The sequence below is a fragment of the Ochotona curzoniae genome, unplaced genomic scaffold, assembly GCF_017591425.1.
Source record: "Ochotona curzoniae isolate NIBS_2020 unplaced genomic scaffold, NIBS_Ocur_1.0 contig_2318, whole genome shotgun sequence".
Lineage (NCBI taxonomy): Eukaryota > Metazoa > Chordata > Mammalia > Lagomorpha > Ochotonidae > Ochotona > Ochotona curzoniae.
The window spans coordinates 13,606,550-13,619,091 of NW_024465419.1; the positions used below are offsets into that span (position 1 = coordinate 13,606,550).

Below are 12,542 nucleotides of genomic sequence, written 5' to 3' on the forward strand. Positions count from 1 at the left end.
CCACCAGGGATATTTTTAAAATGCAACTTCTTCAAAGGTCTTCTTCCTTTATGTTCCCAAAAACACAATCATTTTCGGTGGCCTTAATCTTGCTTTTTCTTAATAGAAAGCTGTGAGAGTCTTTATGCTGCAACAGAGAGGTCAGAAACGTAAGTGAGTGAAGGAAATAATTTCTACAATAACAATAAAAATCCACAGAGGTTAAAATAATATTAAAAGGGAGCCAGAAAGGTTGTTTGTTTAAGCCCTGGTTCATTCCTATAGATATTTTGCAGTAGCTATTTTCTGTTCTGGCAAAGGAGGGTTCCCCCTGTTGGTCAGAAGGAGTAGATAGGCTTGAGTTATTGCCCCTCTTGAAGCTTTATTATTTTGAACCTTCCACTCACAACCTTTACTTCACATCCCTCAATAATACAAACTTTAAAAAACCTATATTATGCTATTTTAAAGAATTTTAAGAGCCAGTGATTGCCATATACTCCTAGTAAGGAAGAAGTTTGCCTTCTGTATTTAGGCAATCTAGAGCAACAGGGCTTTGGAAAGCAAGCTTGAGCCTACATGGGAATGAAGATGTTGGGCAACTACTTCAACAGTCACATGAACCACATGAACTGAAGTCTTTGCGGGGGGCACGGGGGGAGAGGTGTTGTTGCCAGAGGAGCATGGCTCCATGGCCAAGTGGTTAAAGAAACAAAGCTAATTTTATTTTTTAAACACAAAGACAATTTGAGTTGAGATTTCAGGGGCCACCATTTGTTGCCTGTGCGACCCAAGGCAAGTTAATGAGCCCTTCTGTTTGGTTCCCTAGCCTTTAAACTAAGCATAACATTTAGTAATCACATCTGGGCTGTTCTGAAGATCACATGTGTTCTCCATGGAAAGGAATTCCCACAACATATGGCTCAGGATAGTCCACGTGAGGGTATTTGGTAGAGCTGGACCTGCCTGGTGCAAGGGCTCTGCTCCCAGCATGAGATGGGTCCATGTGATGCTGGTGTCCCATATAAGTGTTGGTTCTAGTCCGGGCTGCTCTGCTTCCAATCCACAACAAAAGATGGTCCTGCCATCTCTGTAAGAGACCTGGTTGGAATTCCAGGCTCCTGGCTTCAGCCTAGCCCAACCCCTATGGTTATTGCCATCTGGGGAGTGAACCAGTGGATACAAAATCTCTCTCTTTCTGCCCTTTAAATAAATAAATAAATAAATAAAGCTCTCAAACAGAAGTAAAGGATTGTTACTCATCAGGAGGACGAGTGAAAGAACATGGGCACTGGGCCTGGTTGCGCTGCATTGTTTTGTCTGTTCTTCTAGGATAAGGATCTCAAAGTGGAACATGCATCACTCTCATCTTGTCAAACACATGCAGAACCAGGTGTGGTCCCAGAGCTCCTGATCCAGTTGGTTTGGGCTTGAGAATTTGAATTTCAAGTAAGTACCCAAGTAACGCTGACACAAGTCTAGAGGCCACACTTGAAGGTCTGTTTGTTTTAGGATGAGTAGTTTCAGTCCTGGTTGCCTATTAGCACCAACTGGGGGAACTTTTTAAAGATTTATTTTATTTTTATTTGAAAAGTTACAAAGAGAGGAGAGACACGCACAGAGCGCTTCCACCTGCTGGTACACTGGATCTGAGCCAGTCTAAAGCCCAGAACCAGGAGCTTCTTCTGGGTCTCCCATATGGGTACACAGCAGCTCAAGCACTTGAGCTATCCTCCTCTACTGCTTTCTCAGGCCATCAGCAGGGACCTGGATCAGGAGTAGAGCAGCCATGACTTGAATCAGCACCCATATGGGATGCCAGTGCTGCAGTAGCTTAATCAGGTACACCACCACACCAGGAATTTGCCTGATCTACCTGAAGCCACACAGCCAGTAAGTGGTGGAGTCCTGTCTCCTATCTCTGATCTAAGCAGCCAGAAAGGCTGTTATGACAGGGAAAAGCAGCATTTATGGGGTTCTTTTCTGAGCTTTTTTACTCCAGAAAGGTCCTTAAGTATTAGCATATTTATTTGTCCTTGTAGAATGAGGGCCTTTGCATACACTCCAGACACCAACAGGAGCTAGAACACACAGAGAACCCATTTACTTTAGGGGGTCACCTTGATTTCAGCACCTACCCTCAGATTTGGATGTAGAAAGGAAGGGTTTGCAAGGCTGTTAAAGGCACTATTTCAAGGTCAGACTCCTGCTTCCTTCCACTATCAACTCCTGTGCAAATTTGGGCAAACCATTAGCCTTCTCTGGGACCCAGTTTGCTTAACTGATGGATGGGGATGTGAAGAATTGAGGTGAATATGTTCATTGACATGAAATGGTCAGACTAAGGGCTGGGAGTGCCCACACATGCTGACACTGACAACTCTTTCTCCTTTTGTTAGCTGCATGACAGACTTAAATGCCTAAAAGCATGCTTAGAAACTTAGAAGCTGTTTTATACAGTAAACACTGCAGAAAACCTGTGAAATAAAATATGCTAGATAGACTAAAGCATACCAATGATAAACAAGGGTTTGTAAAACATGCATGGGACATAGGCAAGAAAAAAATCATCAAAGAATGTTGTGTTCCTCTTGGAAAATTTCTTTGTAAAAAAATTCCCTTAGCCTTCTTACAATAAGAACACTGTATTTCTGTGCTGGCCCTCCTGTGGGCCTAGGCTACATAGGATAACTGTCAGAAAAAAAAATTCTCACTTTTTTTTTTTTAAGAATGACTTTGAGTAAAGGGAGGCCAAGGGCAGATCGACTAAGACGACACTACATCAACACCATAATTGTACTCACGGACCCGGTTTTGCAGAATGTGGTGTTTTTTCATTTTGCTTTGTTCTGGAACTTCAATCTGCTAAATAGATTAGTTAAATGTCAGCACAACCTAGAGAGGCAAGCACACAAATGCTCTGTTTAGCTACTACAGCCCTCCTTCCACGCTAATCCTCTTACTGATCCCGAAGGCTGCCAGGCAGCGGGTGCACCTGCTTGTCACTCATGCATTCCCCCTTCGCTTGGCAGGGTCTAAATCAAGTTCCCAGTGTTTAGCAAGAGTGGTTGCCTATGGATTTTGGATTTTGTGATTTTATGCAGCTTTGGCAAGGGACTTCACTCAAAATGCAAGGTACAGCTAAATCCCGAAATAAGCCATGGAGCTCCAATTCGTATGGGAAGTGTGAGCTAAGTGAGGCTTAACCAAAGGCCCCATGAGTCACATAAAGAATCCAATTCAAGCTGAAGACTCTTGAATAGATCTCTTGGACACAGGTAAATTTAATACATTGCTCAGGGTTCCTGCAGAAACAGATGGCACAACAGGGAGGCAAGGGAACAGACTTTGAAACAAGAACTCTTTAGCTGCTGCTTAAGGGATGAGTGGGCAGGAGTAAAACCAGTGTTGGGATGTTGGGGCCATGCAGGTGCCAGCTACAAGAGCTGCATGGAGGCGAGAATATTTTTCCTAAGATTAATTTACCTTTGTATTTGAAAGAGTTACAGTTAGAGAGGGAGAGACAGGGAGGTGGTTTTTTGTTTTGTTTTGTTTTTTCTTTTTCATCCACTGATTCACTTCCCAAATAGTTGCAACAGCCAGGGCTGGACCAGGCCAAATCCAGCAGCTTGGGGCTTCTTATAGGTCTCCCACTATGTTGCAGGGGCCCAAGTACTTGGGTCATCCTTTGTGGCTTTCCCAGGTGGATTAGCAGGGAGCAGGATTGAAAGTGGAGTAGCCTGGACCCAAACCAATGCCTATATGGGATGCCAGCATTGCAGATGGAGGCTTAGGTTGCTATGCCACAATGTCAGTACAGGAGTAGAATTCTTATCATCTCTAGGTCTGAAGGGACACGAGAAGCAGCTGCCGCTGGAGTCAGAGTAGTTGCAGTTACAGCAGTAGAGGCAGCCATGGCCTTGAGTAGAAGGCTGTACCAACCTGAAAGCAAGCAGGACAAGACTGGAGAAATATCCCAGTCTCACTCCCTGCTCCCAGTCTCTCTGTTGGGCTTCCCAATGGCAACCCCAGGGAGAGCACGAGCATTGAAAGCAGAGCTCAGTCTCCTGAGCACAGAGCTTGGTGGGGCAGATGGAGAAGGATCTGTAAAGGAAAGCAGTGTCTGGCATACCCAATGAACCTGATCTAGCCAGAGTTTGGAGGGAAAGGGTAAGTCACGGAAAAGCAAAGCACTGCTCTCCAACAATCACACACCGCTTAGCACCTCATAGTCCGACATTTCCAGTGGTAAGCATGGACACCTGCAGATGACAGCAAAAGTGCTTGTTTTCTTTATAGAAATGCTCAAATATTTAAAGCCTAGCTCAGTTACTTCAAAAAATCATCTACTAAATCTCAGTATATAAGTAAACACTATAATGTTAAATATGTTGTTAATTATCCTATGGCATTACATTACAGTTTATAATCTTGTGCTATGAAATACAGTTGGAATTCTTAGTTTTTTTCTCTCTTCTAGTCTCTTTCCTATTCACTTCCCTACACGAAAAGAAACCAGAACTTATCACCAATGTTAAGCAAATTTATGATCATGTTCTTGATTTGTTGTAACACATCTTTAAATATTTAATAGGGGGAATAAAACTGGGGAAAGCACATTCACCTCCAATTCCAACTTCCTGCTAATGCACATTTCCTGGAAAGTGGCAAGTGAGGCTCAGGTGGCTGGGTCCCTGTCACCCACTTAGGAAGCCTAGACTTAATTCCCACTTTCCGGTTTTAGTATGTCCTGGTCCAGCCCTTAGCTCTTACAGGCATTTGAGAAGTCAATCAGTGCATCAGAGTTGGCTCTCTCTACTTTTCAAATAAGTAATGTAAATTAAAAAAAAAAAAGACTCCCCAAAATAGAGTATTTTTTATTACTCCAATAGTCATTTATTCCTCCAGAGTAACTTCCCGCCTGGCTCTTCCACACTTCATTAGCCCTGCTCTGCTCACATCATTCTGTGACTGCTACCATATGTATGTGCTGTCTGTTTAAATCAGATGCCACTAACCCTGGTATCTGGTATCTGGTTTTCCCTCCTTGTCACAGAATACAAACACACTTGGAGTACCTGTTACCTTTCAAACAGTCTTACCTGGCCTCAAATGAAAGAAAAATGAAGAGAAAAATCGAGATGGCAATGGTATTTGGAAAGGGAGAGGTATGAGGTAAACAGAAATTAGAAAACTATCTTGCTCTTTTCCATTTTTTAGAAAACTAAATTCAGGGCCTGGCGCGATGGCACAAGTGGTTAAGGTCCTCGCCTTGCACGCCTGGGATCCCATATGGGCGCGGTTCTAATCCCGGCAGCCCCGCTTCCCATCCAGCTCCCTGCCTGTGGCCCGGGAAAGCAGTCAAGGACAGTCCAAAGCTTTGGGACCCTGCACCAGCGTGGGAGACCCGGAAGAGGCTCCTGGCTTCGGATCGGCATAGCATTGGCCATTGCAGTCACTTGGGGAGTGAATCATCGGACGGAAGATCTTCCTCTCTGTCTCTCCTCTCTGTATATCTGCCTTTCCAATAAAACATAATAAAAATAAATCTTTAAAAAAAAAAAAAAGAAAACTAAATTCAGAGGTCAGACTCAATTTTAAGAGAAACAAGGTGTTGTTATTATGGCATAGCAGGTAAGGCTACCACCTGCAATGCTGGTATATTCTATTGGTGCAGCTCTGTGTCCCAGCTACTCTACCCCTAATCCAGTTCCCTACCAATGGCCTGGGAAAAGCAATGGAGGATGGTCAGAGTGCACCTATGTAGGAGACCCTGATGAAGCTTTGACCTGAACATTGCTGCCATCTGGAGGGTGAATGTGAACCAATGGATGGGAGATTTTTTTAAAAGACTTATTTTATTTATTTATTTATTTATTTATTTATTTATTTATTTATTTATTTATTTATTGTTGGAAAGGCAGATTTACAGAGAGAAGGACAGACAGAAAAATCTTCCATCCAGCAGTTCACTCCCCAAGTGGCTGCAATAGCTGGAGATAAGCCAATTTGAAGCCAGGAGCATAAGAGCTTCTTCGGGGTTTCCCATGTGGGTGCAGGATTCCAAGGATTTGAGCCATCCTCCACTGCTTTCCCAGGCCACAAGAAGGGAGCTGGATGGGAAGTTGGAGCTGCTGGGATATGAAATGGTACCCATATGGGATCTCAATGCTTGAAGGGGAAGGACTAGCCAATTAAGCCACTGCACTGGGCACTGGATGTAAGATTTTGATATGTCCCTCTCTCTCTCTGTAACTCTTTCAAATAAGTATTTTTTGAAGGAAAAAAGAATACACAAATTAGTTATAGTTAAAATCTAAACTGTTTTTCAATTCAGAACAAATTTACCAGCATATTCCTGATGTTTTACTATAGTGAATAGTATTTATTATTGTACAAATAGTAAAGCAAAATAATAGTAATGTACTTTTACAAATTCCCTAGGAATACATCTATTGGATTAAATATAGGAACTTTTTTTTCCTGTTATGTTTTGAATTCTGTACATGGCAGAGATAGTTAGGAAAGTACTTTAGTACTCATTGTGCCTTTATTCTTTGGTAGTAACACCTGATTAAACTTGAAACAGCAACACATTCTACTAAAAAACTGCATTTACCAGACTCTCTTGGAGCTAGGTGCAAGCTGATGCTAGGACAACAGTCAATGAACTGTAAGCAGAAATCCTCATGGACTTCTGAGACTCCTTAAAAAAAGTGAGCCCTTACTCAGGTCGTGCTCATTCCACTGCCTGATATGTGGATGTAACTGAAACTCCGCCGCTCATCCTGGGCATGACATTGAAGCCACACATGGAAGATGACACAGCACAGAGGTCTCTGATGGCATTTTGAAGCCTCCATCCCAATCTCAGCCTGCCTTTTTTTTAAGATGACAGAGAAAGCAGCTTCTATTTTGTGTAAGATACCTGTGTTGTCTTAGTTTCCTCAACCTGTTCCTAATGAACACATATGATTTAGAAATAAAATAGTTCTTTAGGAAGCAACGAATCCAAAAAAAAAAAAAGAAAGTAAGATTTAGGTCTTTGTATAGGAATATATTTTTTAGAAGACTTGCTTTTTTTTTTTTTTGCTTTTGATTGTGTTTGATATTGCCTTTAGGAATTTAACTTTTTTTTTTTGCTGTGGTACGTATTAATATTATTCTTTAGTGCATCTGTTTGTGTCCAATTTTAATGATCTATTTATAAACAGTTCATATTTTCAAAGCATTGATTAAAGCTAGCTAAATTTAGCAGGCATCTTTTTTGACTCATTCTTTCAGGATTAAGCAATATTCACTATTCTATCAGCTTTCTGGGCCATCTGCTTTATTTATGGAACTCTTGAGGAAGGGTTTGCTTGTTCTCTCCTTGTGCCCCGAGAATCTTCAAGATTATTAAGATCTTGGGCTGAGAATGTGACTTGTGGAATAGAGGAGACCTCTGTACCCTGGCCCATAGAATTCTTCTATAAGTGACATGTGTCGGGATACCCAGGAAACAACTAAATCACGGTCACATGTTGTCACAGCTACAAACCACAAAGTGACTCCTGTCAAGTGACCTTTGGGATGAGGCCCAGGATTCAGTATGAGTTCAAATAGCTCATCTGTCTCATTTCTCATTACCTTCCACCATCCCCTTTAGCCCAGGATGTTACAGATGAGATTTCAACTTGAAATCTAACCATCCCTACAACATCATCTTGAAAACCCCATTTTCAAGAAAGTCTTAAATTTTCTTTCCAAGAAGCAAAGCATGCGACAAAAGATTTTATGCAGATCAAACATGTTGACTATTTGAAACCAAACAAGAGGATTTTCTATGCAAATCTAAGGAATGCAATGTCTTAAACTTCTCCCTTCTGCATCTACTGAGCTGGCTCTTCAGTTACTCACTGTAAGAGTATTTCCGGCATCAAGTAGCTCACATCTTGTTCATCCACAGCGGAGAGCACTTCTCCCATTTAATGAGGCTACTTCAGTTAATTGCTCTTTTCTTTCTCCCTTTTTTCTTTATATATAATAATCAGAGCCCACGGGTACCCACCCTGAGGACTTGAATCTTGTACTCTTTCAAGAAGGACCTAGTTGATTCACTCCCCACAGGTGTGTAACGAATTGTTCAAAAACCAAGAGGCATGGGCCCAGCGGCATGGCCTGGTGGCTAAAGTCCTCGCCTTGGACGTGCTGGGATCCCATATGGGCGTCAGTTCTAGTCCCAGCAGCTCCACTGCCCATCCAGCTTCCTGCTTGTGGCATGGGAGAGCAGTCGAGGATGGCCCAAAGCCTTGGGACCCTGCACCCACGTGGGAGACCCGGAAGAAGTTCCTGGATCCTGGCTTCGGATCGGCATAGCATCGGCCATTGTGCTCACTTGGGGAGTGAATCATCAGACGGAGGATCTTCCTCTCTGTCTCTCCCCCTCTCTGTACATCTGACTTTCCAATAAATAAATAAATCTTTTAAAAAAAAAAACACAAGAGGCAGTGATTTTATTTTCCCTAGAAAATTATTTTCAGTTCCACAAGAAATAGAAATAAGAATAAAATGCAGCAAATTTTTAAGAAGAAAAAAGTTGCAAAGTAAGGGTCAAGGCTAAACGATAACATCCACCCTCTAATGAAAAACTAAATTTAAATGAAAACATTAGGGAAACTTGGCAAAAGTTTCCTGATTTGAAGGATCAGTAACATATGATGCAAAATAACTATGCTCACAAATATTAGTCAGACATTGGCATTTATAACCATTAAAAAAAAACTAAACTGTGCTCTTACTGGTGACTTCTATATCACGGTGACAAAAAGCAAATCGAAAGGTTTAAAATATCAGTAACTTTTTTTTTCAATCCCTTTAATGAGTTTCTGAGTCTTTTAATAAATATACATAATTCGGCATTGTGAAAAAAGGACAGCGGGGAGAGTAGCTGTACCCAAGGGCTTCTCCAGTGGCCAGAGATGTTTTCACCACACACAACAAAAGAGACTTTGGAGTCTTCGCAGAGAACAACTACAGGGTCTTCTTTAAGCTCCCACCATGGAAGACATGCCCCCAAAGATACCTGGAAAGCCTCCTTTTGGGGAAGGTGGAAGGGAAACATAAAGAGGCCGAGGCTGTAGAGTTGTCCCGCAGTCTCAGAGGACTTCTCCTTGGACAAAACACGCCCTGTCTGGAGACAGTGCGGCCTGGGACCACTGGCCAGGGAGGAGGCTCATGGATTTCTCCCAATATGGAGGGTGACGGTGGGAGGCAAACTTGCTGGCCCCACGGCAGATCTCAGTGTGGACTATGGTGGGAAAGCCAAGCAAGGAGGACTTACCATCTCTGGGTTCTCTGCAGCTGACTTCTCCATCTTCTCTGAGATCATCTTTTTCAAGCAGCTACTCAGCAAAAAAGCCTAAGAGAGAGAATTGTCACACCTGAAGAGAACTTTATTCTCTTTGTCTTTCTCCTGGCATCACAAAGCTGATGTGGAAGTCTGCCTTAAACAGCAGCTTAAACAGGTAGATTTCAAGGGTTTTGATGGCAGGGGAGGGTCTTGCTATACTGCAAACTCTCATGAAATATATGAAATTTGTTCGCTGTATATTAATTTTGAAAAGAAAATGAAAGAGTGCAAAATTTCTGGGACTGGCACTGTGGCATAGCACAACATTAAGCAAATTCTGGCTATTTCATTTCCAATCCAGCTCCCTGTTAATGTGCCCAAGAAAGCAGCAGAAAATGGCCTAAGTGCTTGGGACCCTGCACCCATATGAAAGACCTGGAAGAAGCTCCTGGCTCCTGGTTTCGACCTGATTCAGTCCCTCTCCCAGCTATTGTGGTCATTTGGGGAATGAACCAGCAGATGGAAGACACATTTCTCTTTTTCTAACTCTGTCTTTTAGATAAATGAATCCTTTTAAAAGATTTGTTTAGTTATTTTATCTGAAAAGTAGTATTAAAATAGAGAAAAGGAAACAGATCGTCCATCTACTGGTTTACTCCCAAAATGGTGGCAATGGCCAGAGCTGGGCCAATCTAAAGCTGGGAGCCAAGACTAACGCTTTCTTCCAACATTCCCTGTGACGCAGGACTGAAGCACTTGGATCAGCTACTGCTCGCAGGCTGTAATGCAAGCTTGAAACCAGGGACCTGGGAGAGCTGGGGGAATTTCCTGGCTCCTGACATTGGCATGACCAAGACCTGACTGGGACAATCATTTGGGGAGTGAACCAGCAGATCTAATATCTCACTCTGCCTTTCAAACTAACTAATTAATTTTGCTAAGAGAGAGAGAAAGTAAGAAAGGAAAAAAAGAAAGAAAAAAGAAAACCGGGCTCTGATGTGCTAGATGGATTGGCTAATCCTCCACCTCCAAGCACTGGAATCCCTCCAAGCATATGGGCACTGGTTCATGTCCTGGCTGCTCCACGTCTGATCCAGCTCTCTGCTTAAGGCCTGGGAAAGCAACAGAGCACGGCTCAAGTCCTTGGGACCCTTGTGCATATGTGTGGAGGAGGCTTCTGACTCCTGATTCCAGATCTGCTCAGTTCTGGTCATTTAGGGAGTGGACCAGTAGTTGGGAGATCTTTCCCTGTATCTCTCCTTCTCTCTGTAAACCTGCCTTTCCAATAAAAAATAATAAGTCTTTTTTTTTAAAAAGATTTATTTATTTATTGGAAAGTCAGATATACAGAGAGGAGGAGAGACAGAGAGGAAGATCTTCCATCTGATGATTCACTCCCCAAGTGAGCACAATGGCCGATGCTATGCCGATCCGAAGCCAGGAGCCTCTTCCAGGAACTTCTTCCGGGTCTCCCACGCGGGTGCAGGGTCCTAAGGCTTTGGGCTGTCCTCGACTGCTTTCCCATGCCACAAGCAGGGAGCTGGATGGGAAGTGGAGCCGCTGGGATTAGAACTGACGCCCAAATGGTATCCCAGCACGTCCAAGGCGAGGACTTAAGCCACTAGGCCACGCTGCTGGGCCCAATAAGTCTTTAAAAAAAAATGAAGGGAAGACTTAGAAGAAGACATAGACAGCAAAATCAAAGGAACAGTGGGCTACACACAGGTGATTTGCAACATAGGACTGTACACTGTGATAGCAGTTTCTTGTACTTAAGGGGGAGGCAAAGAGGGAAGACAAGGGGACTTTCACCAATAAGGAAGAGTAACGGATGTGGCACTTACACCCACACAAGGCTCAGCCTCCTCGTTGGGTTAAGAACTTGCCCTGCTGGGCTTGGTGAGGGAGCCTAGTGGCTAAAGTCCTAGCTTCAAACATGCTGGGATCCATATGGGCACCAATTCTAATCCTGGCAGCCCCGCTTCCCATCCAGCTCCCTGCTCGTGACGTGGGAAAGCAATAGAAGATGGCCCAAAGCCTTGGGACCCTGCACCCATGTGGGAGACCTGGCTTCAGATTGGCACAGCTCTGGCCGTTGCGCTCACTTGGGGAATGAATCATCGGATGGAAGATCTTCCTCTCTGTCTCTCCTTCTCTCTGTATATCTACCTTTCTAATAAAAAATAAACAAATCTTAAAAAAAAAAAAAAAAGAACTTGCTCTGCTGATCTGGGTAGATATGTACCCTACACAAAACCAGATCATAAATAGACAAAACCCTGGGTTAGCACAGCCAGTAAGCATGTGAACGCATCCAGCACAGTGTAGACTAGTGTCATATTCCTATACAATGTATGTACACAAATACAAAAGTACTTTAACAAGCTAGTGGAAAACAAATTGAAATACAGATTTATTTGGGTGCAAGAAGTTTTCCAAAATCCATGCATTTTTTTTAATATAACACCTATTTCTTGTGAACTTTTCGAAAGATCCCTGATGCACATTGATTTTAAAGGTTTTGTTCCCAAATAAATTTATCTTCAAACTTTATTTTATAGAAACATTTTTGAAGTTTAGAGAGAAACTTGGCTATAAACTATATCCTTGATTAAATAAATAAAGGGACTGAGCTTTGTATAAAGAGCTGAGAAAAGAAAAGAAATGTGTCCCAGTGCTTACTCAGATTTATATGAGACACAGCCAAAGTAGGCCTTGGGTGCACCACAATAAAACTCACACTTCGAAGGAAATAAAAACCTTACTGGGAATCCTTTAAAAGAATGTTTATGTCTCACAAACTCATTTGTGCCTGACTACATTAAAAGATCGTAATGAAACAGCTGTACTTAACATTGGCGGTGCGGGGGAAGCAAGGAGAAGGTTTGCAATTTCACTGCCTAAATCATTCTGTCTCTCTTTGGCAAACCATCCTACTATTTCCTATGGATGCTTCATATTGAACCCAAGGACCCAGTTCTTGATTTTTCAGACTTATTTATTTATTTGAAAGGCAGAGTTACCAGGGGGAAGAAAGAGAGATCTTTTGTCTGCTGGTTTACTTTTCACAAATAGTCCCAAATAGCCAAGCCGAAGTAAGGGGCCCAGGACACCATCTGGGTCTCCACTGTAGCAGTGGCACAAGCGCATGGACTATCTTCTGCTACCTTTTTGGGTACATTAGTAGAGCAGCTGCGACTGGAATTGGTGCTTATATGGGATGCCTGCATTA

General features: G+C 42.7%; 1 protein-coding gene across 1 annotated transcript in view; it reads right to left on the reverse strand.

Annotated features, from left to right (window-relative positions):
- SNX31 (sorting nexin 31) overlaps positions 1 to 12,542 on the reverse strand; it is a 61,503-nt gene continuing 48,961 nt past the window's right edge. Inside the window, exons 12-14 of the mRNA XM_040972649.1 lie at positions 9,302 to 9,379; positions 2,788 to 2,844; positions 1 to 127 (exon numbers count right to left, since the gene is read on the reverse strand). Coding sequence (XP_040828583.1) covers positions 32 to 127; positions 2,788 to 2,844; positions 9,302 to 9,379 — 231 coding nt within the window. The 3' untranslated portion in view covers positions 1 to 31. The remainder of the gene's footprint in view (positions 128 to 2,787; positions 2,845 to 9,301; positions 9,380 to 12,542) is intronic.